Source organism: Saprolegnia parasitica (assembly GCF_000151545.1).
Source record: "Saprolegnia parasitica CBS 223.65 unplaced genomic scaffold supercont2.164, whole genome shotgun sequence".
Classification (NCBI taxonomy): Eukaryota; Oomycota; class Saprolegniomycetes; order Saprolegniales; family Saprolegniaceae; genus Saprolegnia; species Saprolegnia parasitica.
In genome coordinates, this window is record NW_012156558.1 from 17,503 (window position 1) to 45,349 (window position 27,847).

The window sequence follows — 27,847 nt, forward strand, 5'->3', positions numbered from 1 at the left end:
CGTCGGCCGGTACCGCGACCAGCTCGTCGCGATCAAGACGCCGCTCGCCTCGGAGCGCACGGCGCCCATCATCCAAGCCTTCCTCGACGAGATCCTGCTCATGACGCGGTATACATCGCGCGGTTTCTTCCAAATGTCTTATCGCCTCTTGTGTCATAGCGTGCAGAGCCCGTACGTGGTGCGCGTGGTTGGCATTAGCTACGTGCGTCTTCTCGACGTCGAGCTCGTCCTCGAGTACATGGACAAGGGCGACCTGCAGCACCATTTGGAGGCGACGCGATCCAACGCAACGCTGCTCTTTCCGTGGCCGCAAAAGATTGCGGTTGCCAAAGACATTGCGAAAGGCCTCTTGGCGCTGCACATGGCTGGCATCGTCCACCGCGACCTCAAGTCCCGCAACGTTCTCTTCAACCACGCAATGCAGGCAAAAGTCTCGGACTTTGGCGTCGCGCGCCAAGCCACAACCGCTACGATGACCATGGGTGTCGGCAGCTACCGCTGGACCGCCCCCGAAGTCTTGGAAGGCAAGCGCTATGGGGTTGCCGCCGACGTCTACTCGTTCGGCATGATCCTCTCCGAGTTGGATACGCACCACGTGCCGTACTATGACCTCCAGCAGCCGCTCCAATCGCTGCGCGACTTTGTGCTCTTGCGCGACCGGCCGGCCGCGCAGCAGCTTGTTAATGTTTCGGACGGCGTGCTCATGGAGCGCGTCATGAGCGGCGGCGTCGAGCCCAGCTTCAGCACGAGCTGCCCCGACGTCGTCTACAACCTCGCGATCCAGTGCATCGCGTTCGATCCGGCGGCGCGCCCCAAGGCCAAGGACATCGTTCGGTACCTGCGGGACGCACTGCGACAGTGTTAGCGATATACTAGTAGTGTTGTGTTGCCCAGTTAGCCTGGTGCTCTCATGCTTTTTTATTTTGGAATTGTGCGATTAGGCCAATTGGATACAATATCAGTTTGATACCTTCATACCTTGATATTGAGTGGTTTTAGTCGACATGGAGGACGAGATTTATACACTCTACTGTCAATACCTTGGTCCATCGACGCACGCATGCTGCACCGTTGCTGCAGAGGGACATGGGCGACTTGGCCGCCAACGCTTTGTCAACTGGAGTTTGCAACCTTTGCCATTTCGACGAATCAGGATCTGATGCACAGACACTGGACTTAAGCTGGGAGCTACTCTTAATAGTACTACACTACCCGATACAAGGGGCGATGTCAAAGTCGGCAGACCCGTTTCTTGCGAGGAAGCTTGCAAATCGGAAAATGGTTCTTCCGGCACCGAAAGGTCGGTCCGTTACTTGGACTAAAGATCTTGTTTCGACTCCCTACCGAATAAAGCTAGTCACACGCAACATGGATGACGTGGCGGTCCACAATGTCGTCTGCCAACGAGCGACACCGTAACAGAGCTGGGAGCTACTAGAACTACACTACCCGATACAAGGGGCGATGCCAGAGCACCACACGTCGGCGGCCCCGTTGTTATCAGAGGAGTCGAGTGTTTTTATCGCCTCCTTCTGGTGACCGGCGAGGTAAAAATCCAAGTGGCCCCTCACGCCACAACCGGTCCTCGTGTACGTCACAAAACCCAGGGACGAGGAGCGTAAAACAAAGCATCGGCTTTGACATCGCCTCGATGCCACGTGGAAACGAGTCGTGCGGGCGACGGTTCAGGCACGCTACCTTGAATCGCTTTTAGGGCGTCAAATCACTGGATCGGGTTTCAAAAGATATGAAACCGATCCTAGTACCTGAGCCGTCGCTGTTCATATTGTCCAGTGCAGCAAAGGGCAATATGCGCATCCAGCCGACGACGGGGCTTTTCGATCTGTCGCCACGTCGGTGGCGCCTCGCAGGGGCACTCTGGCTCTGTGCAACGCTCGCAGGTAGTATCTACTACCTTCTCCTCGTGCAACCGAGGCTCGCCAACGATCTCCTCTGGTCAAACTACAACGCGTCCGGGTACCAAACCTTCCTCGTCGACGCCCTCAACCAGCTGCTGGAGACAACGCATGATGCTTCCTCTGCCGACTTGAGCGCGGTGATGCTCGAGGCGCGCTACGACAGCCTGCTGACAACCGCGATCGCACACCCGACGTACGCAATGCGCTGCTCACGACCAAGCTCCGATCCCTCGAGTTTGCCATCACGAGTCTGCGCAACATGTCTCTGGACATGATTGAGTGGCTCCCGACGCAGTACTGCTGGGTCGACTTGGACAAAGCGTTCGAGCTCGCCCACACCGAGCGACGGCAAGAGCGCTGCCAGCAGCAGTATGCTACCAACGGCGCCGTGTACCTCGAGGCCATCTTTCGCAATATCGATTGGGACGCCTACATTGCTACGTATGGCGGTCCCAACTCCAACTTTTGGTTTGCCATCGTGAGTGGTCTCGAGGCATCGGTGAGAGGCGTCCGATGGCTGCAAAGCGTCGCGACTGCGAAGACTACGGTGGCAGATGAAGTCGCGCACTGGCAGTCGTTTGGCGTCACTGGCTTCCGTTTCCAGTACCAGAATGGGCACCACCCAGGTCTCGTCGAGACAGCGACGCTTGTCAACGCCCTCGGCATACCGACATCTGTGACACTCAAGAGCACCGAGCCCCGCCAAGGTCCAGAGTCGTCCAACGCCTTTAGTCGGCCGCTGGCCATGGATATGTCCACGACCGCGATGTGCAACTTGAGTCTCATTCGCGACACACCCAATCACCATCTTAATACGACCTGCTTTGGGATGCCGCCACGACCATTCGAGGCCTATTCGTACGCTCATTTATACTTTGACGCCACCCAATTAGGCTTGGTTCGTGTGGCTCTCGGTCCATTTCTCTCGATCGATTTGTTTGTTGTGCCTCCACCGGTAGCTCTTGTCTCGCTCACGAAAGCTCTCTATGCTGCGTTTTACAGAGATCTCGACAGCTCGTCGGCGGCCACCTACGCAACTCTTCGATCGCTCTCGGTGACACCGACACCACTAGCGTGGAAGAGTGGACAACATGTCTTTTGGGGTGGCAGTCTCTTGTGCATCTACGGACTCCGCAAACATTTGTTCATCCGCCATTCACGATGGCCGACATGTGCATCACTCGGAGCCTCTGGACAGTGTCCGTACCCCCACTTACCATGGTGTCGGCTCTATCGCTTGTCAACGATTCGGTCGAGGCCATTTGCGCACTTGCTGCCTCGGATGAGTGCGAGCCGTTCCTACATCAAGCGCAGACACTTGGCCTACGCGCTCTCAATCAAACGCTGGTGCGCGATGCCATCGCAGCCATCGCAGCTCTTGATGTCAGCCTTGTGCAAGTTGCCTCGGATGTCAGTGAAACCAACTATTCGCTGCTACGACAACCGCTGCTCGACCCGTCACCATTCGCGTTCTTTGGCTGGGTTCTACTCTTGGACTGGGTCGCAGGCGTTCGTGAAGTCGTCTCGTTTGAGGGCGACAACGGAACGCTGGTCTTGATCTCGGACGCCTACGATTCGACGCCGAGTACCTCTAGCAGCAGCAGCAGTCTCAGCCACGCCTCGGCCGGTGTCTACTACATTGTTGCGTACTCGAGTCTCGTGCTTGGCGCTGTCGCCGTCGCAACCCTAATCGTTTCGGCAGTGTCGCACGGCGCTGTCTCGGGCAACAACTTCTTTGTCTTCAACCGTATCGCTGGCTCCACGTGGCTCGGGCGTCCGCTGCTTTTGCTTCGCGGCGCCAGCGCACTGGTGTTGCTCAGCTCGGCACTCATTGGGCTCGATCGCGTGCACAACACTTATGCGCATCTGGAGCTCTCGACCTGCCCGCTTCTCGAGACGTGCTTCTTGGCGTGGGAAGCGACGTGGATTGGGTACGTCGTCCACGAGTTGCTCTTACCCCTGCAGAGCCACCGCGCCCGGTCGATTGGGCTTCTGGGCACATCACTGACATGGCTGGCGCTTGTGATCATTGACGTTGGCTGGCCCGTCAATGTGACAGCGACCATCGATCGCAAGTGTACCATTAGCGGCATCTACTACAACGTCCGATGCAACAGTGTCACGCTGCAGATGGGGCAGCTATCGCGGCTGCGAGTCATTGGACTGCTCCAGTGCGTGTTTATCCCATGCCTCTGGCTCTTGGATTGCATCACATCACGCGCAACTTTGCGGGAGACCAAGAGATTCCACGCAAGTTCGATGCTGTCGGTCGTTGGGCAAGCCTTTTTGGACCGACACTCGGAGTTGGATTCAGTTGGCCGACTCGCCTCTGGTCTGATTTCTCTTGGAGGGTCCGCCATCTTTGACCTCAAGCTCTGGCGCCTCCTCTTCGTGTCTCCGACGGCAGCGATGGTGATGCCCATGGAGCCCGATCCGTCAATGATACGGAAACGCTGGGGGTCGCGGGTCGGAGTCGCTTGGTACGGTATACGTCATCACGGCGATCTACAGCAGTATCTCGTACCTCGGCCTTGCGCAACCCCATTTGATGAACGACCTCATTTGGCCTAGCTTCAACATGACGGGGGCGCATCTCGTTCTCGCCAACTATTTCAACGAGCGCTCGTTTCTCAAAGGGTCGGTGATAGCTCTTACCAACAACCAGCATATCAACGCTCTTGGTTTCTTCAACCTATCACAAGCCTCCGTCGCCTTTCCCATCCAGCAAGGCGCGAGGGTTCAGTACTCGACTCTAACCGCTCTCTCCGATGCGATCTCGGGTCTTCGTACCTTGGATGAGTGTGATGGCCCGTGGGTCTTTACACAGTACTGCTACCTCGATTTTGATCAAAAGTGGGAAATGGCCAACTCGGTCACGCGCCAAGAGCGATGCAAGGCGATGGTCCATAACGGCGCTGTCTTTCTGGCCTCGCTGCTTAGAAACGTGAACCTGACACTGTATTGGGGCGAAGAATTTGAGATTGGGTTTGGGTCCGAGCTGCGCCAGTCGACGGCCGGCCAAGCTCTTTTAGCGACGTTTACGCCGCCGTACCTCCCGATCGACGACGAAGCGGCGGTGTGGACTCGGAAAGGCGTCACGTCCTATACACTGCAGTGGCAAAACTACAAGTCGATTGGCTTGACAACCTCGTACACCATTGTCAACGCATACGGCGCCTCTTATCCCTTCGCGCTGCAGTCGACGGCCACCTACGCTCGCTTCACGAGCCAGACGTCGTTCAAAATGTACTGGTCTCTCGCCAACGACCTCGGCAGTCTACTCGAGAACACTTCGACCATCGGTGGTCAGAGTCTTTTGCGCCCCAGTAGTCGATTCGCCTATCAAAATGCATCGCTCCAAGAGATACTGGTGACTGCAAAGGTGCTACCAGTGCTGCCGTGGAGTGCCAACTATGTGGTCTTGTCGTCGTACCTCGGGCCGTTTGGATCGATCGACACGGTCTATATCAGCGTGCCATCGGTCCTGCAAGACGCTATAGCTGCTTTGGACACTGCGGTGGCGGGCGCGAGGAAGCTCAATGCGACGTCGTACCTGGGCATTTCCGACAAGTTTTACACGTTTCCAGCGCCGACTCAGTGGACGGAGACCATCTACACTGTGAGTGGCTCTGTCTTGTGTCCCGACCAGCCGACCGCGTACGCCGCAAAGTTCTATTGGATCCTCGCTGCAGACGCCTTTAACAGAGACTGCGCTACCTCGTATCCTGCGCTTGGCTTTGTACCGTCGCGCGACCACATTCTCTTTGGCGTGCTACTTGCCGGTATCGGTGTGGCGACCAACGTCACGTCGATTTGTCTTCTTGAAAACCTCGAAAACCGAGACAATTGTGATACCAAAATCCGTGCAGGACTGGCATTTCTTCCTTACCTTGCAGCGCTGCCCAACTGGCGGCATTCACTCTACACCGCTATTCACGCCCTACATATCGAGTGGGTTCAGTTTGGTATGGTCAATAAGACTGCACCGATTGAGCTCTTCCACACGCCTCTTCTGAATCCATCAGACCCAAGCTTTGACTTCTTCGCATGGCTCTTCCTTTTTGATTGGGCGATTGGCAACCGCGAAGTCATCTCGTTCAAGGCGACCTCCATACCCTAACCTTTATGGGTGCATCCTTAAAACAGATAACTCAGCCCGTCGACTTGGCGCAGCTACCGACTGTCTTTGCTCTCTACGCTCTCCAAGCCGTCCGATACGTCACCTACGTCATGATCATGCTCGCAGCCGTGACGTTTGTGCACATTCTTCTGGCCCGGGGCCACGTCGAGGGTCTCAACATGTTTGAAATGAGTCGCGTCGGCGGCATTGTCTGGGTCGGTCGACCTCTGGTCGCGGTACGGAGCATCACAGCTCTCTGTCTTCTCTCGACCGCTTCCATTGAGCTGCAATCCGACGGTGTCTTGAGCTACTTTGTCACGACGCCTATCCCGCTCTGGACGACGTGTCTCGCGGCGAATGAAGTCACGTGGCTCGTCGGTATCGTCAACGACATTTCGCTCGTCTGGACGCAAGACCACACGATCGCCTACGCGACGATCAACAGTCTGGTCATGTGGCTCATCTCGGCGCTTCTGGCAACTCTGGCGCCGGTCCAGGCCACGATCATTGTGTCTCCAACCTGTGAGATGGCTACGCTCGACTACCAAGTAGTGTGCGTCGCTGGAAGTGTCGTGATTGGGTCGTTGGAGCGACTTCTGACGCTGGTGGGGACCGTGCTGGTCTGCAACGGTGTCTGCTTTGGTCTGGTGCGCTGCCTCTCCAAGAGTGGTCCAAAGCGACTGAGCTCGTCGATGCTGCTCTGCGGTGGTGCCAAGTACCTCTTTGAGCACCACGATTGGTTTCTTGGCGGTGTCTACCATCTCGACCGCGCGTCGGCGGTTCTGAACGGGTTGTTGAGTGTCCGGTATCAAAATCAGTGGCTTGTCTTTGACGTCAAGACGTGGTGCGTCCATACGATCGACGTCGCGAGCGATCTTCGCGTGCGCACGTGCGAAAATATTGACCTCGTCGACCGTCGTTTTGGCTATGCTTTACCGCTACGAAAATGAGGAGTCTACGGGCCAACGCGCGAGTTGCAGTTGACGTAGCCAGGGTGGCTGCAGCGTGCTGGGAAAGCTATGTTTTAAGTTCGTCTATTTGATTTCCACCATGTTGCTAATTTGATACGTTTATTTTTAATTTTTGGTTTTGATGTTTTGTGGTCTCAGTGAATGGTAATGGACGTGTCTTTAAGCACTTTGATATTCAGGACGAGATTGGTCATGTCGACAAATTGGTCGTCGAGAAGGTGTAGATGGTGGCCACTGTCCTGGGCGATTGTGCAGAGCATGTCTGGCGACGCATCGACGGCTGTCGACGTTGTTGTCGTTGATTGAACAGACGGCACTCGGCGCTGCTGGGCGAGCTTCTTGGCGCGCACAAGGTCCTTCTCTGGCAGTCCAAACGTCTGTAATTGCGATAGAAAGTACCACTGCAGCGTCAAAAGGCGACGCGCCTTGCAGACAAGGACGGCGCCGTTCGCATCGACGTCCGAGACAAAGTCCATGAGGATCGATGTGCTGTTGAGCATGGCTTGGCGCGCGAGGCTGTTGTTGGCCATGCGCCGCCAAAAGCGGCGGTGCACAATCTGGTCGAAGGCGAGCACGAGCAGAATGTTGAGGAGGAGCCCGCCCGTGATGGCCCCTGTGCCCCGGACGTACCAGCTCTCGAGCAAGTCGACGATGGTCCCATCGAGCGGCTCGACCGAGTTCTTCAAGTCGACTCGCACCGCGTTGTTGTACTCGATGAACGGTGGGACGTAAAAGAGCAAGACTGCAGAGAGGTAGAGAGACGTGACGTTGCGCAGATTGAGAAGTCCCATGACGCGGCTTTCGCCATTGAATGTCGCGGCCGAGAGCAAGAAGACGTTGGCGTTTGAGCTGCGTCACTGTGTAGTTGAACATCCACTGGGCGACCTTGGAGAGACTCGCGCCTCTCGCAAACGAGTATTGCCGGAGGAGGTCCGATGTGCCCGACGCGGTTGCGAGGGGTGTCAAAAACTGATAGCCGTTGCCCACAAAGTTGTTGATGGCCCAGTTGTTGATGACCGTGTCGAGTCCGACGAGGCAGAGCAGAGAACGCACGCCTCCGCCCAACGGCAGCCTCGACCAGTCACCGCCCGTAACCGAGTAGCGCAACCTTTTGGAACTTGAGCCAACTTATGGTTGGCACGCAACCCAGGAGGAAATCCCTGTGCTTGTTGTTGCTATTCACGACATTCAGGATCGATACCGCAATTCCTTCGCGCTCCAAGGGCAATATGAAGAGGAAGAGCCAAGTCGATGGAGGTGGCTTGCTCGGTCATCAACAGCATTACCGAAACTGTCTCATTCAGCAAAGTTGCGGCGTGCCCAGTTTAGACGCTTGCAACGTCGACCGATTACGCAACATGCTACAATCGATATCACGCAACTTGAGGTCTGACGATGACCTCTTCCATGCCTTCGAACCTGCGTTTTTTCTGCGGCGGCTCGAACTGACCACTGTGGCGCCGCTTGAAACAGTACAGACGATCGCCAACAGCGCAGGATGAGGGGCCATCGACTGTGCGTCTCGTCGTACAAGTAAATACATGTAGGTTGTACAACGCCGACCGGGAAACGTACAAGAGAGAGACAGTTGACGTGGTCCATATTGCATTCGAGAGGGCGTTCGTATTCCGACTTCCTGGTTGCCGAGCCGGGTGCCAAAAGAGACAGTTATGATAAAATGACATTCCGACGAAACACCTTTGGAATAGAAAGTGCAAGGCCCTCCGTGGTTTGCATGGTCCATTGCTCTGCCACGTGGTTTCGGCGCGCCGAGAGCCAGCGCCAAAGCAGGTGCCGCCACGTCGGGGCACATAATCCCAGACGCAGCGATGCGGCTCCTCCTCCTCCTGGTCCTGGCCGTCGCGCCGGCGGCCGCCGACTGGTCGTGCATGCGCGTCAATGGCGCGATCGATGCTTCCGCCTCAATGGCGACGGCGACGTCGAGTGCGGCTCGCTCGACGGCCGCAGCTGCAACTGGGTCAAGACCTCGAGCAAGTGCGATAGCTCGCCCAGCGACGCGCTCACTTGCGGCGCGATGCACAAGACACTGTACGGCATCACAGGCTACGACGACCCGAGCCATTGGTGCTACAAGGTTCGCCTCGTCTTGAGTCCCGTGACCGACGCGCCAGTGACGAATGCGCCGACGACACTGGCACCAACGGCGCTGGCGCAGAACAAACGACTAGCGCCGCGTCCGACGACAGCGCTGCCGTCCAAGGCGCCCGCCACGCCATCGGCGACGTTGGCGACCACAGAAACCGGCGTCGCGGGACGTCGAGCCGTCATCCAACGGCAGCACGACCGAGGCGCCACGACCCACGACCACGACCGTGCTGCAGCCGGCCGACGCCGCCTCCAACTCGAGCGGTACCACCCGATTCGTCCACCTCACGCAAGGGCTCACCCAACGTAACGTAGGTGTGATGAGCACGGTGGGCTACCTCGTCTTGGCGGTCGGCGCGCTCGTCTGCGTCGGCGCGATTGCGTTTTTTGTCCTGCGCCGACGCAAGAAGCACAAGGAGCAACTCGACTCGCTCATGTGGGCCGAGACGCACAAGTCGCTCCACCAGATGGAGGCGAAAGCTCAAGAGTCGGCGGGCTACTACTCGCACGAACCCGCCAAGCCGCCGCCGCCGCCAAGTGGCACGTTCTCGGCCCGCGTGACAGAGCAGTCGTGCGACATTGAGGATGGCTTTGACGCGTACATGCCGGCTTTTGATACGATCTACAGCAACGAGAACAGCAGCTTCCTCGTCGTCGCGGCCAAAGCCGACGCCGACCTTTTGGAGGAACTCGAGCTCTGGCGCCTCGACGGAGCGCAGCTCACACTCACGGAGCAGCTCGCGCAGAGCCAAGACAAGGAGGTGTGGCGCGGCGTCTACGACGACGAGGTTGTGGCGGTCAAGAGCCTCAAAGTGCACTCGATGGAGAACGCGACGGCCAAGTTTGTGCATGAGATCCAAATTCTCATGAAGTACGTAGTACGCGGGTCTCTACTTGGATCCTTACGGCGCGTAGGCTCGACTGCCCCAACATTGTGGCCATGTACGGCGTCATTTACTCGCCCGAGAACGTCTCGGAGAGCGTCCAACTCGTCTACGAGTTTATGGACAATGGCAACCTCGCGCAGTACCTCGCACGTACCCCGGTGCACGAGATGCATTGGACCGAGAAGGTCCGGTACGCCATCGACATTGTCACCGGGCTCCAGTACCTCCACGCCCGGGGCATCATCCACCGCGACCTCAAGTGCAAGCACGTGCTTGTCAACTCCAACATGCAGGTCAAGCTCACCGACTTTAACGGGTCGCGCGAAACCGACGTCTTCATGACGCAGGGCGCTGGGACGCTGCGCTGGACGGCCCCCGAGGTCTACTCTGGCAGCTCGTACAATGTGGCCGCCGACATTTACTCGCTCGGCATGATCTTCGTCGAGCTCGAGACGCACGTGATGCCGTTCGCAAAGGAGGTGACGGCCAAAGGCCGGCCGCTCAACGACTTTGAGATCATGCAGCGCGTCCAGGACCAGTCGCTCGTGCCGCACTTTCCGTCCGAGAGCCCGTTTCGAGAGATGGGGCTGCAGTGCGTCGCGTGGGACCCGCAGCTGCGTCCGACGCCCGACGAGATTATCACCGCACTGGAAGACGAGCTCCAGCGCGCGACCATGTCGTTTTAGAATGTACGGGGTAATATATACTAGGTGTAGGGTTCTTCTTCGTTTGCGACACGCAGGTGGACCACCTCCGTCTGAATTCGGCATATGCCACTTTTAAGTGCATTAGGAGCACCGCGTGCACAAGCGTCTCTGCAATATCCTACACGACGACTTTTCAGCAGTGGATTTATGAGCGAGTGTTCCGAGTCCGTGGTCGAAATTGAGACAAACTCGTTTCAAAATCAGACGCCTTTGCCAGTTCAAGCCCCGCTTGCCGCGACAAATGAAGACCAACGATTTATAGTGCAAGACGTCTATATTTCAACGACGCTTTACAGCTCTCGGCGCGCCGCTTGCGGGGACGAGCCTCTTTCTGTGCGTCGGCGATCGAATGCAGAAGGTCCATGCGGAGCTGTCGCTGGCGTAGACTCAGCTGCGTCACATCGTCCTTGGTGAAGCCCGCGCGCTTCAAAAAGAAAAGGCGATCCTTGGCCGAGTAGCGCAGCACCGCGTGGGCGACGTCGACTGATGTTGCCGAGAGGTCGGTCTGGCGCCTCGCGATGGGCCGACCGCTGAGGCCGACGCCCGGCATAGCGTCGTGCGGCAGCGCGCTGCCGTTGAAGCCGACGGCGAAGAAATACTCGATGGCCGCGCCAAAGCTCACGTGGCGAGAAGATGCCATGCGAACGATCAAATGAGAAATGAAATGCTATCAGGACCAGCGCGCATCATCCGGATATCGTTTCCTAATTACCTTAAAAAGTACCTCGGACCGGTCTGGGCCCGAGTGGATTGATTAGGTCGCGACGCAGTATGCGTATTTTGCGGGGGGTTGTTTCATCAAAGCTATGAACTACCTTGGGAGTATTGGGTACTGCTTTGTGTGTACGTTTTTTGTGTGTACATCCATCCATGCCGGAGGTGCGAGGTGCTGCATTACCCAACGTCCAGCAGCAGAGCTCACACGCGTGTTTCTCTAGCTTTCCACGCAGCGACAAAGCTCTCGAGCAATAATAACTCCTTGTGCATGGTCGAGGCAATCGAGGCGCTGGATGCCAAAGTACCGGGTAAGGCAACGCCACCCCACGGTGGATCCACATCATCCAAGATACTACATAAGGCAATTCATGGGTCGCGCGCTGGTGCAGGGGATCGCCAAGTTGATTTATTTCTTGGCATCCGGATACGCGTGTTGCGCGTGCTGATGGACGTTGGTCATGGACGTTGGTTGCTTTTCGAGGGACATAGTCGGGTCGAAATAGATCTACTGGAATGGATTGTAGGGATTGTACCTCCCAATGAGAACCAGAAGGATGTTTACTTGAAGTGAAAGCTCGCTTTGTTGCGTGTCTCCGTCTCGTGCTCACAAGCCAAGGGAATGAATTACATGTAGCTTAAAGGTCCCCTCACTGCAGGTTGAAAACCACTGCGTTCGGTTTGATCGCCATCATGGCGATGCATTCGAAGCAACACCTCGACACGACAACCCGTCGCAGAGTCGTTGCTGACAGGAATTGGTGATCGCAGCAGTGTGGTTTCTCTTCCAAGCTCGCGCTACTGACAGGACGGCCAATGGCAATCCCTCGATACGTCCTCTGCTGAAATTTAAATTCGCAGCCTAGGCGACGAAGCATAGCACCGATGCCACGTCCTTGAGGCATCGCTTGCAAGAAGCCCCGGCGTTTGACGCACAAGGGCCTTGCGCAACGTCGTCAGCAGCACTGGCTACCCAAGTGTCCACGCACTATCGGTTGCTCGGTCCACACGAAACCTGACACGGAACCGGATTCGGATCCGAATGACGATACGCTCGTCGATCATTCAACAGCGAGGCGTCGAAGTGGCCGCAAGACAGCCCTCGACGCGCGTCTCCGTAGCTTCTGTCCTCCTTCATAGTAACCATGCTAGTGTCAAGGATTTGTGATGTGCTTCTTGTCGCGCGAAGTGGAAAGTGGGTGCACTCGGCTTCTGTCATTCCACCTGCATACCCGAGCCAGCATCGAGGCATCGAGGTGATCTTTTGCTCAACGTCGGAACTGGAGAGAATTGCACGAGTCGTTGTCGACGTTTACAAAGAAAAAAGAAATATCCCTTGATGTTTACAAAGGTGCCGTTTGGATGGTTGTCCTTCTGGCATACACGCAAGTTACCGTAGTTGGTGAAACCGCAGCATATCATTTTGCAGTGCTTCTGGAAACACCGCTACATGTACCTAATTTTCTCGTCCAGTCCGCCACAATGCACTTTCCAAACCACAAGCCGGTGCCAAGGAGCCCCGGATACCGCACGGAAGCTGCCGACGCGACGTTCAATGCAACGAAGGTGTCGACGCCACGCGCGGGTTGGGTTCACGCAGCATAAAACCTGCCCCCTCACGTACGGTACGGTTGCTCCTTAACCTGCGTTGAAGGAGTTCATACCGGTACAATTAAATGGTCGACCAGTATAATGATATTGCTCGACGAGAGGCCGAGGGATGCCCTCAACGAGCGCCGATCCAAAGCTTTGAGTAGGAAGCGTGCGTCGGAGAGGCCTCGTCGACGCATGTGTCGCACCCGTTCGGTTCCTAGATGATGGGTGGCGGTAACATCCCCTTGAACAAGAACGAGCGGTAGCGCCAACACGATTTCGAGAACGAGACAGACGCGTACTTAGACAAGCAATTACAACAATCAACGCAGAGGAGCAAGGTTTGGATCACAGGAAGGTCCACATCGAGTCAATGTCTTCGCACGTGAGCGTATCGCTGAACGACTCAAAATTGCGCTCGTCCAGCCACGCGTCGATGTTGATGGGGTCCTCAAATACGAACGCGTCCAGCACCGCGAGGTCGACGTCGTCCATGGTCACGTCGGAGGTCGGCGAGTACGGGATCGGGTCCAGCGCCACGAGCTCCGCGAGCTCGGCGTTCTGGCGCTGCTTGAACGCGCGAATCTCGCGCCGGCGCCGCGACGCATACGTGCGCTGGATCGCGTTGGCCTTCTTGCGGTGGAACTCGCAGAGCGCGTGGGGCGAGCCGTCCTTCTTGGTCGAGCGCGGGTGCGGGCACTCCTTGTACGAGTAACGGCACGTGCTGGACATGGTGCAAATTCGAAAATGACATGTCGGACCATGCCGGCGTTCCGCTCTTGCATGAATTTCAAAATGAAATTCGCATCCGGATACAAAGGGCAAATTCAGGTGTACGTACGGTTTATGTACTGTGTACGACTTCGTAAGCTAAATGTGTGTATTGAATGTACGCGTACATGCAATGCACGTACGGCCCCGATCACTGCGATTCATTGCGCTGTTGATATGGGACACCGTATGGGATGTGCCTGCGACACGAGCGTGAATCTGAAACTCAAAATCTGAGGCGCTTGAGCCTGACACGTATGACGCTGCACGCTCCTCGGTCTGTAGTTTGATACACCCGTGTCGACTGCACGGAGAGAAGGTTGCGCGCGCCATGCGATCTCTCAGGTGGTGTCTCGTCGCCAGATCGTCGTCCCAACCAATTTTGAAATGGCACATGCGAGGTGCAGTGCATGCTACTACTCCACGCGCTGATTGCTTGCTGGACCATCGCAGACTAGGCGGGTAGAAGCCACAGATTTGCACCTACGGTCGCCTAAAAACAACATCGTTGAAGGGAATCTTTCTGCTGCCCCGTCGTCGGACGCAAAACCTTCATTTTATACCAGCCAAAAACGACCAACCGGTGCAATGACCCTCAGATCACCACGGATTATGTACTGCATTGAGAAAGGAATCCCCTTGCGTGGACTAGAGCCCTCACAAGAGAACGATCCAATGCGCGATTTCGCGTCACACCAAGTCGCAAACGACTTGGCAAAAGTGGCTGGAGTTCCTCCACGAGACGACGCGCTCCTTGAGCTCATCATCGACATCGAAATAGCTCCCTTAGCTACGAACAACGAGAGAAGCGCGTTCGTACATTGCTATACGTTGATGATTAAATAAGGAAGATCGACGCCACTACCTGCCTGCATTCCTAGGTATAGACAAGGCTCTCAGATGAGCTCTCTTAGAATCGCGACGTCGTCTTCGGTGAGCGATCCGTTGTTGGACGTGCCGTCGTCGCCCGTACTGTCCGAGTCGTTGTGGTACGGGATCGGGTCCACGCGCCGCGCGCGGGGCCGCGGCGGCGGCGGCGTGATGCCGGCGGCCTTGAGCGTTCGCCTCAGATGGCGCTTCTTGCGCGCATAGAGCTTCTGGATTGTGTTCGCCTTGGACCGGTGAAACTCACAGAGCGTGTGGAGGTCGCCGTTCTGCTTGGAGGACCGGACGTTTTGGCAATCCTTGTACGCGTAGCGACACTTGGTGTTGCCAGCGAACGGAGTCGCACTCGCGGCAGGGTGCGGCGATCCGAACGGGTGGGGTGGCGGCACCGGGTGGGCGTGGTTGCTCATTCTCGGCTTGCGAGGAAAATGAGATTTGACCGCTGCGGCGTCGCTGGTTGCCGCTTGCTGTTGGATTCGTTGAATTGTATTATCTTGGTATTTGTATGCAAAGGCGGCAGAATTCCAACGCGCGCCAAAATTTCCGCGCCACACTTGGAATTTGTATGCCGACTTCAACAAGTTGCAGCGCGTCACCCAGCACATGTTGGTAATCTCACCATTGTATTCAACAAACATAGTGTACGCAGATGGAAGCTGCTGGACTCCTATAAGCTTTGACCAGTGAGCGGCATCGTCGGCTGTCACATGCAACCGGGTGTGCTGTCCGCAACCAGTATACTTGATCGAGGTCAACGGGTGATAGCACGTAGTAAAACCGTGGCGACTGCGGGATGACGCCAGACGCTTTGCACAAACTTGGACAAGGAATCCTGACGGTCGCCGGCTTCAGGTATAAGTGAGGTCGCATTCGCACACTTTCATTGGTGCAAACTGATCGAAGCACAGATTGGCACAGTTAGTATCTCGTCAAGCGCGCGTCATGCGGCTGGAAGAAAAGAACAGAAAAGAAGGCCAAGGTCTGTGGGCAGGGCCCTTAAAGGATGGCTGTCGCGAGGTGTCAGGGCGCCCGAACGTTCGAGGCTCGTGCATCTCATGTCGTCAGCCATTTGATGGCATAATCGTAGCCGTAAACCTTGGGTTCGAACCCGAGCTGGAGTCCTTGGGGCCAACAGAACTTGTTGGGTGCTAACGTTCGACGGGTCACTGTACCGTTCGCCTGCAGACAATCAGGCGGCGTCAAGTGACACGGATCGCGACAGGCGACCGATCGTCAGACGCCATTCTCCGGCGCAGGCAATGCGAAGCCAGGCCACCGGTGCGCAACCATCGCTCTCCAAGAGCGCGCCCCTCACTCTCCTCTGTAGCCGCGGTCTTGTCTCTGCTGAGCCTCGGCTGCCTCTTTGCCGCGACGCTGTCCCCGACGTGGCTCGCCCAGTCGTTCGAGTCGCCTGCCAACGTCCGCGTCCACCAAGGCTTCGGGCTCTTTGGCTTTTCGTCGACCGTCGAGAACGCGCCACAGCTCACGACGCCGTTCCTGGCCTCGACCACCTACGTTAGCTACGGCGCGCTATGGTAGTTAGTCGATCGCATGCACGCCTCGAGCATGTCCGTAGCGCCACCGACTTTGCCGCGCCCAACTGGATGTACGGCACGCTGCGCGACTACCAGAGCAAGCTCTGCGACGTCGCGTGGACTTTAACGCACGTCCTGCACGGTTTGACGGTAATACGCATGCTCTCGCCGCCCACTGATAGCACCGTGGTAGCTCGCGTTAAACCTGGTGGCGCTGACGTTTAATCTGCGCACGCTCCACACGCTCGAGTGGACGGCGGCCGAGACGATCGCGGGCCTCAGCACGATGGCCAACGGTCCTTTGCAGCGGAGCGCTGTCGTCTTTCATCACATTGTCGTTGTAGGCTTCTTGCAGCTCTGCGTTCTGATGCTCTGGAGCCTCCAGCTCAAGCCCAGCATCAGCGACATTGGCCTTGTGCACGCGCAGCTTGTGGCGTGCGCGACGTGGCGCAATTGGAGCTGCTGGGGCTTTGGCCCGAGCTTCTACCTCGCGGCCTCGGCCGTCCTCTGGACACTCCTCACCTTCTCTGCGATCTCGTCCGGGCGACGCCACAAGATCCGTCGCCAGCGCAAGGAAGCCGTGCGCCGGCTGCTCGACGCGCCGCAAAGCCCCGTGGCGTCAAGCTACCGCGAGCCTCGCGACTGAGCATCGTTTAAATCGCACGTCGTCTACTACAGTTGTCGTCTACTACAGTTGTCGTCGTTGATGTGATCACAGCCACGAAGCTATCGCAAGCTTTCACTTCAAGTTGATGCGATGAAACCTCAAGCGGATCTTCGAAGGCGCTGAATTCTTGGCGCCAACAAGCTGGTGCGTATTCAGTGCTTGCATAGGCGCGTCAGCATCGATACCATATCGTTTACATGAGCTGCTTGTTCCGTCAAGCACGTCTACCTTCTCTTTAGACGACTAGCACGAGCGTACAAGACGTGACGCGCTCGCCGTCATGACGTGGAGAGGGTTCGAGTTTGGTGTTGGTTTGGATTGTTTTAAACACGTCGGTGGCTGTTTTTTAAAATTCAAAAAAGCAACGGCAGCATGGCAGGAGCGGACGGCGACGAGCTGCGGGCCGACCTCCACGAAGTCCTCGGCGGGGTCGTGGACGACGCATCGTCCGAGCACGACGCGGGCTTCCACATGTCCAAGAACCTCCAGAGCCTCCAGGCGCTGTACGACGGCGACAGCCACGGCTTTCTCCATGCGCTGCAACTGGCGCTCATCGGGCCGCTCAAGCACGACGGCCGCGGCCGGTCGGGCCAGGACATTGAGCGCCTCCTTCGCATCGTCAGCGCCGTGAAGTACTCGCCGGCGGACTTTGCGCGCTTGGTGCGGTTTGCGCTGCGCGGCTGCGAGGCCGAGGACCGCAACGTCCGCTGCCACAGCACGCAGCTCACGGGCCATTTGCTCGGCCACGCTGCCGACATCTCGTACGTGCTGTCGACGAACCATACGATCGCATAATACCTCGGTACCTAGCGACGAACTCTGGGAAGACGTGGCCACGATCCTGCTGCAGCGCGCGAAGGACAAGCTCCCAACCATCCGCGCCGCAAGCGTCGTCGGCTTGCAGCTGCTGCAAAAGCTGTCGATCGACGACGTCGACGCGATCTCAAACGCAGTGTTGCGCCTCGCCGTGACCGACCCGAGCAAGTACGCGTCCTCCATACGAACTACTCTGTCCTCACGTTTGAGCGTAGGGAGGTCCGCGTCGCCGCGACGGAGAAGGTCGCCGTGCGCATGACGTCGATCGGCGACCTCTTGATCCGCGTCCGCGACATCTCGCCCGAGGTGCGCGCGACCGTCTTCAACGTGCTGGCCACGGTACACGAGATATGCTGCTATGGCGCGTGGTTGACGATGTACAGGCCGACACACTCGTGATTCTGTCGCCATCCGACCGCGTGCACATGCTGGACCAGGGCATGAACGACCGCGACGAGAGCGTTGTCTCGGCGTGCCAGAACATGGTGCTGGCGTGGCTCCGCGCCGCCCACGGGTCTCCCGTCGAGGTAGAGTTACAGTCAACGTCGTCCTTTTGCCATTCTTGCTCGGTAGCTCTTGTCGCAGCTCACGATCGAGAAGGCGCCGGCGGTGTGCTCGTCACTCTGTCGCTGGCTCCTCAAGCAGCACGCAGCCGACCTCTCGTCCCAGAACGTCAAGGACAAGGCGCTCTTTGGCAGCGCGCTTAGCGTCGCCGACGCCTTCTTCTGGAAGGAGCAGTGCCTCTACTATCAAAGTATCAAGAACGACGAGATGCTCGAGCTGCTCTTGCCGAGTATCTCGTCGTACTGCGACTTGCTCCGGCACCTCCACACCTCGGTACACGTTTTCTGTATCGAGGTATCAAGGTATCAACCATGCAACTTTAGCTCGTCGACGCGGTCGACGAACCCGAGAAGGACGAGCTGCTCGTCGTCGGGCAGTACGTGCTGCAGCTGGGCGTTGCCCTCGACTTTCAGGACGAGGTCGGGCGCCGCCAGCTCATCCACCTTCTCCGAACGTTCTTCCAAACGGTGGCCTTCGAGTCCAAGTGGCTCCACGACGCAGTCATGCTGCTCGCGATGATTTGCCGCTCGACCGAGTTTGAGTTTGTGCAATACATGACGGAGATCACGAGCGATCTCTACGACCTCATGCAAGAGATGGAATCGATGAGCCCCGAGACGCGGACGGAGCTCACCGAGCGCCTGGACGCCGTCGACGCGCAGATCGACGACGAGTCGCTCTCGGCCGAGGCATACGACGCCCTCTCGGCCGAAGCCCTCGCACTGGAGAAGCAGCTCGAGGAGCCCAAGACGCTCCAGTGGCTGCGCTGCCTCGAGCTCACGGCCAAGCTCCTCCAATTCACGCGCCAGGTCCGTTTCTTGTCCTCTGGGTACATGTACATATGTGCGCTAGAATCTGCGCAACGCGACGATTGCCGGCGTGCTGCACATGATTTTGCCCGCGATCGACAGCGACATCCCCGCGCTCCGAGAGAAAGGCCTCGAAGGGCTCGGACTCTACTGCCTCCTCGACCGCGTACCACTTCACATGCCGAATGTTCGCTTGATACATTGATATTTGGTAGCAAATGGCGGCCAAGCACGCGATCGTGTTTTGGCGCGTCCTCAACGCCGACGACGAAGACGGCGACTCGAAGCACGTGTGCATCCAAGTACGACGACTCTCTCGCGCACTCTCCCACTCTTTTTCTTGAATGTGACTCATGACCGAGGGCAGGTGCTACTGGATTTTTTCACGGCGTTCAAGCAGTTTGAAGTGCTTCCGGTCGTCGAGGACGATGAGGTCGTCACGTCGCGCGTGATCCTCGACGGGCTTGCGACCTATTTTTGCGTCGACCAGCGCCAGTTGGACGAGTGGGACCTGCCGACGCAGACGCTCGTTGTCCGCGGCTTTATCAAGCTCTTCCTCCTCGGTCGCATCCAGGACCTCGAGGTGATCTCGCTCCATCATCGTCGTCGCTTGTACTCAAAGGATCCTAGACGTTGCAGCATCTCTTGGAGCTCTACTTTCACCCGTTCCTTAAGGAGATGGTCATCTCGGACGAGCACGGCTTTTGCTCCGAGACGCTGCAGATGCTCTCGGTGTTTTACCACGCGGCCGACTGCAATCTCATCAGCAGCGCGAGCCACCACGTCTTGTCGCGTGCGCTCTATGGCGTGTCGGCGGTGCCGTTTGCGGAGGCGGCGCCGTACCTCTTGCAGCTGCTGCAGCACCCGCGCATGGACGGCGCGTGCACTCGCAACCACCACAACAAGGTCGCGATCTGGGTCTGCGTCGAGATGCTCGCCTTGCACGAAGTCACCAACGTGATCAAGCGCGCGTCCAAGAAACAGATGCTCCACCAGTGGTGGACGCTGCTCCAGAACCTCGAGTGGTCGGTCGACGCGCCAGCCAACGACGACAACGACACGGAAGACGACGATGACGCGCCGATCGCACGCAAGCGAGACAAGGTCAAGGTCGAAGACGTGGTCGCCGAGGTCAAGGTCGATGACGCGCCGCCCACCGATGACGCGCCGCCCACCGATGACGCCTTGCTGTACATCTTGCTCGACGAGGTGTGCACGCTCGTGCCCGAGAACGCCAAGCTCAAAGCCAAGATGGCCGCAGCGTTTGGCCCGTCGTTCACGTGCGAGCTCACGGATGCGATGCAATCCTGGGTACGTCGGAAGAGACGTATAGAGAGAGCTCCATGTCGGCGGCTAGATGGTCAACGCGGTCGGCACGCGCAAGGAGGTGCTGAGCAAGGGCGTGTACAAGCGCGGCATGCAGTTTCGCGCGGCGCCCAAGCTCGAGGCCAACGACAGCGTGTACGAACTCCGTCATCTCGTCTCATTGATCATTCGAGTAGGACGGAGGAGGACGAGCTCGGGAGCGACGCGATCGAGAGCGACGAGAGCGACGACACGCGGACGTCGCGATCGAAGCGCGCCAGAGCGGCGCCGACGCGGGCGACGACGGCGCGTCAGTCCAAGAGCGCAGCGGCGGCCAAGCTCAAGGCGTCCATTTCGAGCGACGAGGCGTCGGCGATTGAGATTGAAGACGAGGTGTCCGCGATTGAGATTGACGACGACGAGTCGGCGGTCGAGGACGACGACGAGGAAGCAACGGCGCCCGCGACGACCGAACCCACGGACAAGGGCGACGGTGACGACGACGCGTCGATGGGTGACGACGACGAGTGAGCGACGATAATAATGTTGTCGTTGTCATGGGCGCCGTGTTGTCGTTTGGAGGAAGCCACGGTCTCAAACCCCTCCAAGATACACTGTATGTTTACTGGATGCAGCGTCGTCGGCCAGCACAACAGCGCGACAATATCATATGAATTGGATTACGCTTCCTGGCGCAGCGAGGCCTCTGTCTTGGCGAGCATTTTGACGAGGAGCGACCGCTTGAAGGCTTTGGCGAGCGCTGCCGCGAGGTGCAGGTAGCCGAGCCGGACGGCCTTGTCGCCCTTGATCTCGCCGAGGGCCTTGAGGACCGTGGCCGTGTCCTACACATCGCGTCAGCCTCCGAACACGCAAGAAGGATATTGGCACCTTGGGCTGGAACGACCGGCTGCGAACGCGGGCAGCCACGTCCTTCCACACGCTGCTGTTTTCAATGATGATGTGGTACACGCGCCGACTCAGGAGCTTGTCGCTGTCGTCGTCTGTGGAGGTCACGCCGAGGCGCGTTGCGGTCGCGGCCATGACCTTGTGCGCGTCCTCGTCCGTCACGGAGAGGGGCACGCGGAGCAGCGCTGTCTCGGGCGACGTCGGCGACGGGTGCGTCGGGCTGCTCTTCCCAGACGACGACGTTGTTTTCCACTGTTTCTTGTACTTTTGGCGCGACCGCTGCCGGCGCGAGGACGGACTCGAGGACGGTGACCCGAGCGCCGCGGCTTCGTCGGCGGCCTCGCCTTGCAGAATGAGGTCGTCGCCTTTCTTGGCCGCCGATTTCTTGTACGGCGAGCCGAGCGAGAATTCGAGCTTCCGGCGCTTCGACCCCTCGACCGTGTGCTCGTCCTTCTCGGGCTCCGAGAACGGGTTCCGGAGCAGCTCGTTCTTGAGGACCGTCGGAATGTAGTCGGACATGACCTCGACCGTCAAGAAGAACTTGGCGCGGTCGCTGTTGGCCAAGGTCGACGCGCTCGGCGCCAGTCGCGCGAGCGTCCCGGTCCACTCGGTTGCCCGCGCCAGGTCGCGCGACGGGGCGACGACTGTCCGGCGCTGCGCCGCATGCGCCTGCAGCAGCTGTGTGCGGCAGAGGAGACTCGGCGCCTGGCCCGTCACGACTTCCTTTGTCGCTCGGAACGGCGACTGCGACGGCGTCGAGTGGGGCGAGACATGATTGCTGCTGCTCGCCGGGCGCGTTGACGGCTTCTCGCTGCTCTCGACCATGGCCACGTCTTTCATGCGCGTGAGGTGGTTGGTCACCTACGACGATCCTCCCGATATGATGTTTATCAAACACTGGAGCCTCGTTCGTACCTGGTAGCAGCGCCCGTTCTCGGCCAAGTCGGGCACGAGCTCATGGAGGTTGTAGCGCTTGAGGATCTTGCGCAGCGGAAGGCTATAGTAGCTCGGGCAGCTCAGCACATACGTCGAGAACGCGTCTTTCCAGCCCGGCGACATGGTTTTGGCCTGGAAGAGCCACGGATTCGCCGGCGTCGTCGGCTGGTGCTGCCGCGCCGCGTCCACGAGCAGCGAGAAGAGCACGGGGTAGTTGTACGGCAGCAAGACGAGGTGCGTGGCCGCCGCCGTCGTGCGCAGAAACCCAAACGGCTCGCCGAGGCGGCCGTCGCCCTTCGAGTTGGCCATGTACACGAGCCAGCGCGCGCCGCGGGGCGGCGACGGGTTGAGCGACGACTCGATCCGTACGAGTCGGTCGGGAACTTGAGCGTATCGAGCACGAGCTGGTTGGTCGCAGCGTCCGTGGGCGACTCGACCGAGCGCCGGTAGATCAGCGTTGGGTGCGCATCGCGCAGCCCGAGGCTCGTCGTGTTGCGGTCGACCCAGAAGGCTTCGGGGATCGGCCACGTGTAGTCGCGGCCGAGCGTCGCGCTGGGCGTGAGCGCGTTCTTCGTCGGCGCGTACGTCTCGCCGTCCGAGCCGTCGCACGCAAACTTGACGAGCACGCCGGGCTTCATGCGCGCAATGATCGACTCGACCCTAGAACGTTATGAGGAGTCGGCGCGTGATGGCAGCGAGAGCTCACTCTTTCTCGAGCATCGGCTTGGTCACGCGGCCGTTCGTGAAGAGGTGCAGCGTCCCGCCCGTCTCTTCGCAGAGCGACGAGTAGAACGGCGGGTTGATCGCCGGCGCCTTGCTCGTGAGCGACTCGGCCGAGAGCTGGACGGCAAACGTAAAGAGGCGCTAGGAATGGCGCATGAGGCGTGCGAACGACGAAGATGCAAGGACCTGGTCCCAGCGAAAGGGCTGGCGCGTCAGGTCGAGCGCCGAGAGGCTCGTGGGCGGTACGACGAGGTCGGGCTGGACGCCGTCGAGCGTCGTGAGCGCGCCGGCGTCCGTGATGAGCACGACGTGCGACATATGCGCGTTGAAGGGCAGGCGCCCGAGGCCGTAGTTGTCGCAAAAGATCTTGGCACGCTCGCGGTTGATCAGGTCGAAGGCCGTCGAGAGCGCGCCGCCGACGTCGCTCAAGTCGCGCGCCTCGAGGTACTTGAGCTCGCGGTAGAAGAGGTCGCGGTTCGTCGAGTGCTCCATGCCGACGACGACGCCGCTGAAGGTCACGAGCATGAAGTGCATGTAGTTGACGCGGTTGAGGCTGCGCGCCAGCAGCTTCTTGGCCATCGTCTCGACCAGAGACTTGGCAAAGTCGAGGAGCGACATGCCGCACGCGCTCTTCTGCGCCATGGACGCGCTCGTGTCCACGACGAACGTCACCAGCATGCCGGCCACCGGGAAATGACGTTTTATGGGTTTTTCTACCACTTGGTGTTTGTATGCGTCGGTGGCATGCGGTGGAGAGGTCTCGCGTGTTCATTGGCCAAAAAGAATGGAACGCTGCAAGGCCATTGGGCGAGATGGCGTATTTGCTGGCAGCACCAGCGCGCGATTTCAGAATCCCACATACGGGGCACCACTCAATGGCATCGCTATCGAGGCTACGAAGCGCGCACCAAATGCATGCCGTTCCATCGTCCATCTATTGCGCGGTGCTTTCAAGTATCTTGGCTGGCTCAAACCACTGCGGAAAACGTCATCCATTTCGTACACAATTGCTTCCACATATTGAACAATATCTATTATACTGACAACCGACAGCAACTCATGAACACGGCGACGAGAGGGCGATGCTTCGTGCGTCTCTTACGTCAGTGGCACGTAGCCATCTTCCATCGACGTGGCCGACGGTGCCACCTTCCTGGACACGGAGACGGCAACGATAGCCGCGACGGCACCCACCATAGCGACAGCAACCAAGAGGAGCGCTGCATGCCCCCCCGGCGCATCGTACACCGAGACAAACTGCTGCGCTGCCTTGGCCGAGCACTGACGCGCCTTGTACGCAAAGACAGAGGCGTAGTCGTTCCCGAAGTCGTGTGTGTCGTGCGTGCTGCGGGGGCACGAGGCGTGGGCGCCGTTGCAGAAGAGGTTCGTGTCGCAGAGGTCCTCGGCGACGTGGCACAGCGTGTCCTTCTCAAAGTGGTCGACGCACTTGCCGTGGCCGTCGCAGTAGTCGACGCCGTCGCACGCGTGGTCGGACGACTCTCCGATCGGCGTGCACTCGGTCGTTCGGGATGCAAACTTGTCGTGGGGGCATTTGCCGTTGTAGCCCGTGCAGTACTCGGACACGTCGCAAATGTCACTCGCTTTGCGGCAGACCACGCCGCTGTGGAGGAAGGTATCGATGCAGCGTCCGTGCCCGTCGCAGACATCGACGCCGTCGCACTTGCCACCACTCGACTTGCCAATCTCGGTGCAGACCTTGCCCACGGGCGCGGCGAGGTCGTCGGGGCAGACGCCACACTCGCCCGAGCAGTACTCGGGCTCGTCGCAAACGTCGACTGGTTTGCGGCAGAGATGGCTCGTGCTTTTAAAGTGATCAATGCACTTGCCGTAGCCGTCGCAGAAGTCAACGCTGTCGCACGCGCCGCCCGACGATTTGCCAATCGAGGTGCACTCGATGCCCTTGCGTGCAAAGCTGTTGCTGGGGCAGTCGCCGCTGACGCCCGTGCACGTTTCTGCCTCGTCGCAGACGTCGGCGGCGCGGCGGCACACGTGTTTCTTGGACTGGAACATGTCCACGCAGTGACCGCGGCCGTCGCAGTAGTCGGGGGCGTCGCACGGCCCCCCCGTGGACTTGCCCATCTTGGTGCACACTTTGGTCGACGGCGCAAACTCGTCGTCGGGGCACTGACTGCTGTCGGCACTGCAGTAGTCGGCCGTGTCGCAGGCGTCGCGGGCACTGCGACAGACGGTGCTTTGATCCTTGTAGCCGTTGAGGCACGTGCCGTCGCTGTCGCAGTAGTCCTTCTCGTCGGCGTCGCACGGACCGTCGTTGTCGCAGCTCTGGCCCGGGCAGAGCGTACCATGCGGCTGCGGCGTGTACATGCACTTGCCATTCACAAAGTCCGAGACTTCGCGACACGGCACCTCGGGGCACCCGTCTTCGTCGGCAATCACCTCCACGTGCACGTCGTCATGGTACTGGCCGTGGTGCGCGTGGTCGTCGTGCCCGTACTGGCCGTGGTGCGCGTGGTCGTCGTCCCAGTACTGGCCGTGGTGCGCGTGGTCGTTGTCCCAGTACTGGCCGTCGTGCGCGTGGTCGTCGTGCGTCGACCGATATCGAGACGCTTGGGCGGCGCTCAGAAAGTCGTATGGCGTGTCCTTGATCGCGCCGGCTTCATCGAACGCATCAATCGTGCTGGGTTCGTAGTCCGTGCTGTGCGCTATGACAGCGTTGGGGTTTCTAACTGGTTTAGTGACGACGCTGACTTACCGTGGGCAGCAGCGAGAACGCGGGACGCTGTCGCGGCCTCCACTCCGTGCTTTGACGCGACGGATGCCCCCTTCTTGTGGGTGTTGGCTTGGGCGGCAATGGCCATGGCGAGGCAGACCCCAAAGCAAACCTTCATCTTGGCGGCAAATTGAAATATGAACAGCTGCAGTGTCGCCTGGAGCGCAAATATTTGTGGCCAATCACAGCGCGCGACGTCTCATCTGCACCAATTAGATTCAAGCCTTTTCGTACAATGAAACTGCTGGGCCTTTCGTGTTTTAAAGTCCCATGAAACTCCTGGGGCGAAAGATACGACTTTTTCCGCGCCGCCGACTGCTGGCGCGTGTGTGGTGCGCCGTCGCTCCGTGGACATCAAACGACGTCAAATCATTTCACGGACAGTACGCGACTGAATAAATACAGACTGCTTCTGAAAGATAGTCCTGCTGGGATATGAACTCATTGACGTACTTGACGTAAGTGTTCAGCCCACTTCCAGGCTGACTCGAGGGCCGCTGTTCAGGCTCTATGTGAGAGCTTTGGTGGTGCCTGTGGCATGCAGTACACCCTTACGCCACGACTGCATGCGAGAAAGGCCTCCGTTGCCAGCGCGCTGACCTTGCGATCCGGCCCCTGCACCGCATCCGTTGCAATTTTCACGACGAAGCACCAAGCTCCTTTAAAATGTTGAAACAAACCGACCTCATTGGCACGCCGTAGCCTTTGACTTTTACACTTGTGGCGACGATCACGCTTTCCACTGCAATGAGAATGCGACTCGTATGACCATTTTTGGACTTCTTACGTCCAGAGCCATCGCAACCTGTGGAGCGATTGGGACGAGAGGCTGAAAGCTTACAATGCACTTGACTTTAAAACTCGCGGAGATGCTCCATTATCACATGTGTGAAACGTGTGAAAGGATACGTCACCTCACTCTTCAGAGGTCGCAAAACGTGAGAAATACTCCATTCATATGACGTGAGTTGCGTCTGAATGATTTGTACAACCCATGCTCCAACCAAGACAAGCCAGGACACGCCCTTATTGGTCGCTGATGGCTGGAGACGCCGTTAGGGAAAGGGCGACGAGCTGGAAGATATATTTATCTCCATCTAGGTATCACATACCGAGGACAAGAGTCCAGGAGCGACGCATCGGTCTATCTTGTATCGGCGCCACTTCGAGTGCCCACGCTAAAGTTCGCGGAGTTGAAAAGAGTCTCGCGGATGTGCCGCTTCAGCACCTGTACTTGGTCGTGTCAGCGGTGCCGCAGCGGTAGAAAGGGCATTGCTTCTACGTTGGGGGTCAACGCACTGTAAGATAAGTAGGTAGTCTATAGAGAGAAGCGCCGACAGCGACAACGTCGAGCGCCTGTGCCAGGACTACCCTCGTCAAGCTCGCTCGCGTGCCACGTCATGTCCACGTATCCGGACACACTCCGGATACCACCAGCAAGTGCAATTCCAAACGGTCAAGGCGACATCAGCGCGGCAGAAGGAGCGCCCACGACATCGCGTGGCGCCGAGATCGATGGATGCTGACTCGAGCACCCGCGCATGACGTCCCGACGCTTGCACACGGCAGCCGGCGCGGAGACTGCTGTCAGCGCAACGACAAATTTGCGCCGCAGCGAGCCTGTAGTTCGACCCAATGGCTGCTCGAGCTGCCAACGAGCGGAGCTTTTCGCCCTCGGTGGGCACCAGCAGTGGCTGCGCGCCCTTGGTCTACGGCGCCAACGCGAGTCTGGCACCGACCTCGTTCGTCAAGCCATGGGCGCGGCTGTCTGCGTCTGGCACGAGGTACCACACTGCTGCGAAACCTCATTTGTCTCACTGAGCGACTAGGTGCCTGAAGCGAACGAGGTGTTGACCCTGTCGCGGCTCGTCGGACTCCTACGTCGTTGCGAGCATGTATGACCTGACAAAAAGCATGTGCGCTCATTGTGCCAGGTCCGGACGGCTTTTTTGAGGCGGTCGAGTAGACGCCTCTAACGCTGACGCCGTGGTCGACCAGACACACAGCCGAGGGCGTAGCTCTCTACAATGCGCCGTTAGTGCAATGGTGGCACGAGAGAGCGCTCTCGGCACGGTATCGGTCGGCAAGCTGCTTCTTAGTGAGACGACGAGGCCCACCCTCTCACTGTTGCGCCGATAGACGACCCGAGCGTGCCTTTGTTATC

The 27,847-nt window shown here is 58.6% G+C and overlaps 12 protein-coding genes across 12 annotated transcripts; 6 read left to right on the forward strand and 6 right to left on the reverse strand.

Moving 5' to 3' along the window:
* Positions 1 to 100: 100 nt before the first annotated feature.
* SPRG_21565 (TKL protein kinase) lies at positions 101 to 865 on the forward strand (the record flags this gene model as incomplete). Its single annotated transcript, XM_012354487.1, has 2 exons — positions 101 to 135; positions 160 to 865. 2 exons carry the CDS (start codon positions 101 to 103, stop codon positions 863 to 865), a joined length of 741 nt encoding a protein of 246 aa, XP_012209877.1.
* A 945-nt stretch (positions 866 to 1,810) lies between these two features.
* On the forward strand, positions 1,811 to 6,989 carry SPRG_15491 (hypothetical protein; the record flags this gene model as incomplete). The annotated part of the gene is made up of 5 exons (XM_012354488.1): positions 1,811 to 2,112; positions 2,169 to 2,626; positions 3,427 to 4,090; positions 4,491 to 5,721; positions 6,075 to 6,989. 5 exons carry the CDS (start codon positions 1,811 to 1,813, stop codon positions 6,987 to 6,989), a joined length of 3,570 nt encoding a protein of 1,189 aa, XP_012209878.1.
* A 155-nt stretch (positions 6,990 to 7,144) lies between these two features.
* SPRG_15492 (hypothetical protein) lies at positions 7,145 to 7,801 on the reverse strand (the record flags this gene model as incomplete). The annotated part of the gene is made up of 1 exon (XM_012354489.1): positions 7,145 to 7,801. One exon carries the CDS (start codon positions 7,799 to 7,801, stop codon positions 7,145 to 7,147), a length of 657 nt encoding a protein of 218 aa, XP_012209879.1.
* A 1,038-nt stretch (positions 7,802 to 8,839) lies between these two features.
* SPRG_15493 (TKL protein kinase) lies at positions 8,840 to 10,689 on the forward strand (the record flags this gene model as incomplete). Its single annotated transcript, XM_012354490.1, has 5 exons — positions 8,840 to 8,905; positions 8,956 to 9,254; positions 9,310 to 9,380; positions 9,432 to 9,987; positions 10,032 to 10,689. The coding sequence occupies 5 exons, from the start codon at positions 8,840 to 8,842 to the stop codon at positions 10,687 to 10,689; spliced, it is 1,650 nt and encodes a 549-aa protein (XP_012209880.1).
* A 311-nt stretch (positions 10,690 to 11,000) lies between these two features.
* SPRG_15494 (hypothetical protein) lies at positions 11,001 to 11,350 on the reverse strand (the record flags this gene model as incomplete). The annotated part of the gene is made up of 2 exons (XM_012354491.1): positions 11,001 to 11,008; positions 11,032 to 11,350. 2 exons carry the CDS (start codon positions 11,348 to 11,350, stop codon positions 11,001 to 11,003), a joined length of 327 nt encoding a protein of 108 aa, XP_012209881.1.
* Positions 11,351 to 13,255: 1,905 nt separating this feature from the next.
* SPRG_15495 (hypothetical protein) lies at positions 13,256 to 13,792 on the reverse strand. Its single transcript, XM_012354492.1, has one exon. The coding sequence runs from the start codon at positions 13,747 to 13,749 to the stop codon at positions 13,366 to 13,368; it is 384 nt and encodes a 127-aa protein (XP_012209882.1). The 5' UTR covers positions 13,750 to 13,792; the 3' UTR covers positions 13,256 to 13,365.
* Positions 13,793 to 14,646: 854 nt separating this feature from the next.
* On the reverse strand, positions 14,647 to 15,083 carry SPRG_15496 (hypothetical protein; the record flags this gene model as incomplete). The annotated part of the gene is made up of 1 exon (XM_012354493.1): positions 14,647 to 15,083. The coding sequence occupies one exon, from the start codon at positions 15,081 to 15,083 to the stop codon at positions 14,685 to 14,687; it is 399 nt and encodes a 132-aa protein (XP_012209883.1). The 3' UTR covers positions 14,647 to 14,684.
* Positions 15,084 to 15,853: 770 nt separating this feature from the next.
* Positions 15,854 to 16,863, forward strand: SPRG_15497 (hypothetical protein). Its single transcript, XM_012354494.1, has 5 exons — positions 15,854 to 15,951; positions 16,001 to 16,208; positions 16,250 to 16,358; positions 16,402 to 16,504; positions 16,553 to 16,863. Exons 1-5 carry the CDS (start codon positions 15,933 to 15,935, stop codon positions 16,852 to 16,854), a joined length of 741 nt encoding a protein of 246 aa, XP_012209884.1. The 5' UTR covers positions 15,854 to 15,932; the 3' UTR covers positions 16,855 to 16,863.
* Positions 16,864 to 17,236: 373 nt separating this feature from the next.
* On the forward strand, positions 17,237 to 20,931 carry SPRG_15498 (hypothetical protein). Its single transcript, XM_012354495.1, has 12 exons — positions 17,237 to 17,636; positions 17,686 to 17,859; positions 17,907 to 18,030; positions 18,075 to 18,218; positions 18,265 to 18,528; positions 18,579 to 19,064; positions 19,108 to 19,230; positions 19,280 to 19,366; positions 19,432 to 19,647; positions 19,695 to 20,375; positions 20,422 to 20,525; positions 20,567 to 20,931. The coding sequence occupies exons 1-12, from the start codon at positions 17,248 to 17,250 to the stop codon at positions 20,898 to 20,900; spliced, it is 3,126 nt and encodes a 1,041-aa protein (XP_012209885.1). The 5' UTR covers positions 17,237 to 17,247; the 3' UTR covers positions 20,901 to 20,931.
* Positions 20,932 to 21,049: 118 nt separating this feature from the next.
* Positions 21,050 to 23,649, reverse strand: SPRG_15499 (hypothetical protein; the record flags this gene model as incomplete). Its single annotated transcript, XM_012354496.1, has 6 exons — positions 23,121 to 23,649; positions 22,918 to 23,075; positions 22,613 to 22,871; positions 22,191 to 22,568; positions 21,258 to 22,136; positions 21,050 to 21,211 (listed from the first exon to the last, which is right to left on the reverse strand). The coding sequence occupies exons 1-6, from the start codon at positions 23,610 to 23,612 to the stop codon at positions 21,050 to 21,052; spliced, it is 2,328 nt and encodes a 775-aa protein (XP_012209886.1). The 5' UTR covers positions 23,613 to 23,649.
* Positions 23,650 to 23,925: 276 nt separating this feature from the next.
* On the reverse strand, positions 23,926 to 25,810 carry SPRG_15500 (hypothetical protein). The gene is made up of 2 exons (XM_012354497.1): positions 25,666 to 25,810; positions 23,926 to 25,615 (listed from the first exon to the last, which is right to left on the reverse strand). Exons 1-2 carry the CDS (start codon positions 25,799 to 25,801, stop codon positions 24,033 to 24,035), a joined length of 1,719 nt encoding a protein of 572 aa, XP_012209887.1. The 5' UTR covers positions 25,802 to 25,810; the 3' UTR covers positions 23,926 to 24,032.
* Positions 25,811 to 27,224: 1,414 nt separating this feature from the next.
* On the forward strand, positions 27,225 to 27,584 carry SPRG_21566 (hypothetical protein; the record flags this gene model as incomplete). Its single annotated transcript, XM_012354498.1, has 2 exons — positions 27,225 to 27,467; positions 27,513 to 27,584. The coding sequence occupies 2 exons, from the start codon at positions 27,225 to 27,227 to the stop codon at positions 27,582 to 27,584; spliced, it is 315 nt and encodes a 104-aa protein (XP_012209888.1).
* Between the last annotated feature and the right edge of the window lie 263 nt (positions 27,585 to 27,847).

Excerpts from the sequence above, each read along its gene's own strand:
- SPRG_15495 (XM_012354492.1), bottom strand. The coding sequence starts at position 13,749 with ATGTCCAGCACGTGCCGTTACTCGTACAAGGAGTGCCCGCACCCGCGC.
- SPRG_15497 (XM_012354494.1), top strand. Across the intron at positions 16,209-16,249 it reads GTTAGCTACGGCGCGCTATG|CGCCACCGACTTTGCCGCGC; the intron begins GTAGTTAGTCGA and ends GCATGTCCGTAG. Across the intron at positions 16,359-16,401 it reads ACGTCCTGCACGGTTTGACG|CTCGCGTTAAACCTGGTGGC; the intron begins GTAATACGCATG and ends GCACCGTGGTAG.
- SPRG_15498 (XM_012354495.1), top strand. The coding sequence starts at position 17,248 with ATGGCAGGAGCGGACGGCGACGAGCTGCGGGCCGACCTCCACGAAGTC. Across the intron at positions 19,065-19,107 it reads TCCTCCAATTCACGCGCCAG|AATCTGCGCAACGCGACGAT; the intron begins GTCCGTTTCTTG and ends TATGTGCGCTAG. Across the intron at positions 19,231-19,279 it reads TCTACTGCCTCCTCGACCGC|CAAATGGCGGCCAAGCACGC; the intron begins GTACCACTTCAC and ends GATATTTGGTAG.
- SPRG_15500 (XM_012354497.1), bottom strand. The coding sequence starts at position 25,801 with ATGAAGGTTTGCTTTGGGGTCTGCCTCGCCATGGCCATTGCCGCCCAA. Across the intron at positions 25,616-25,665 it reads CGTTCTCGCTGCTGCCCACG|CGCACAGCACGGACTACGAA; the intron begins GTAAGTCAGCGT and ends ACGCTGTCATAG.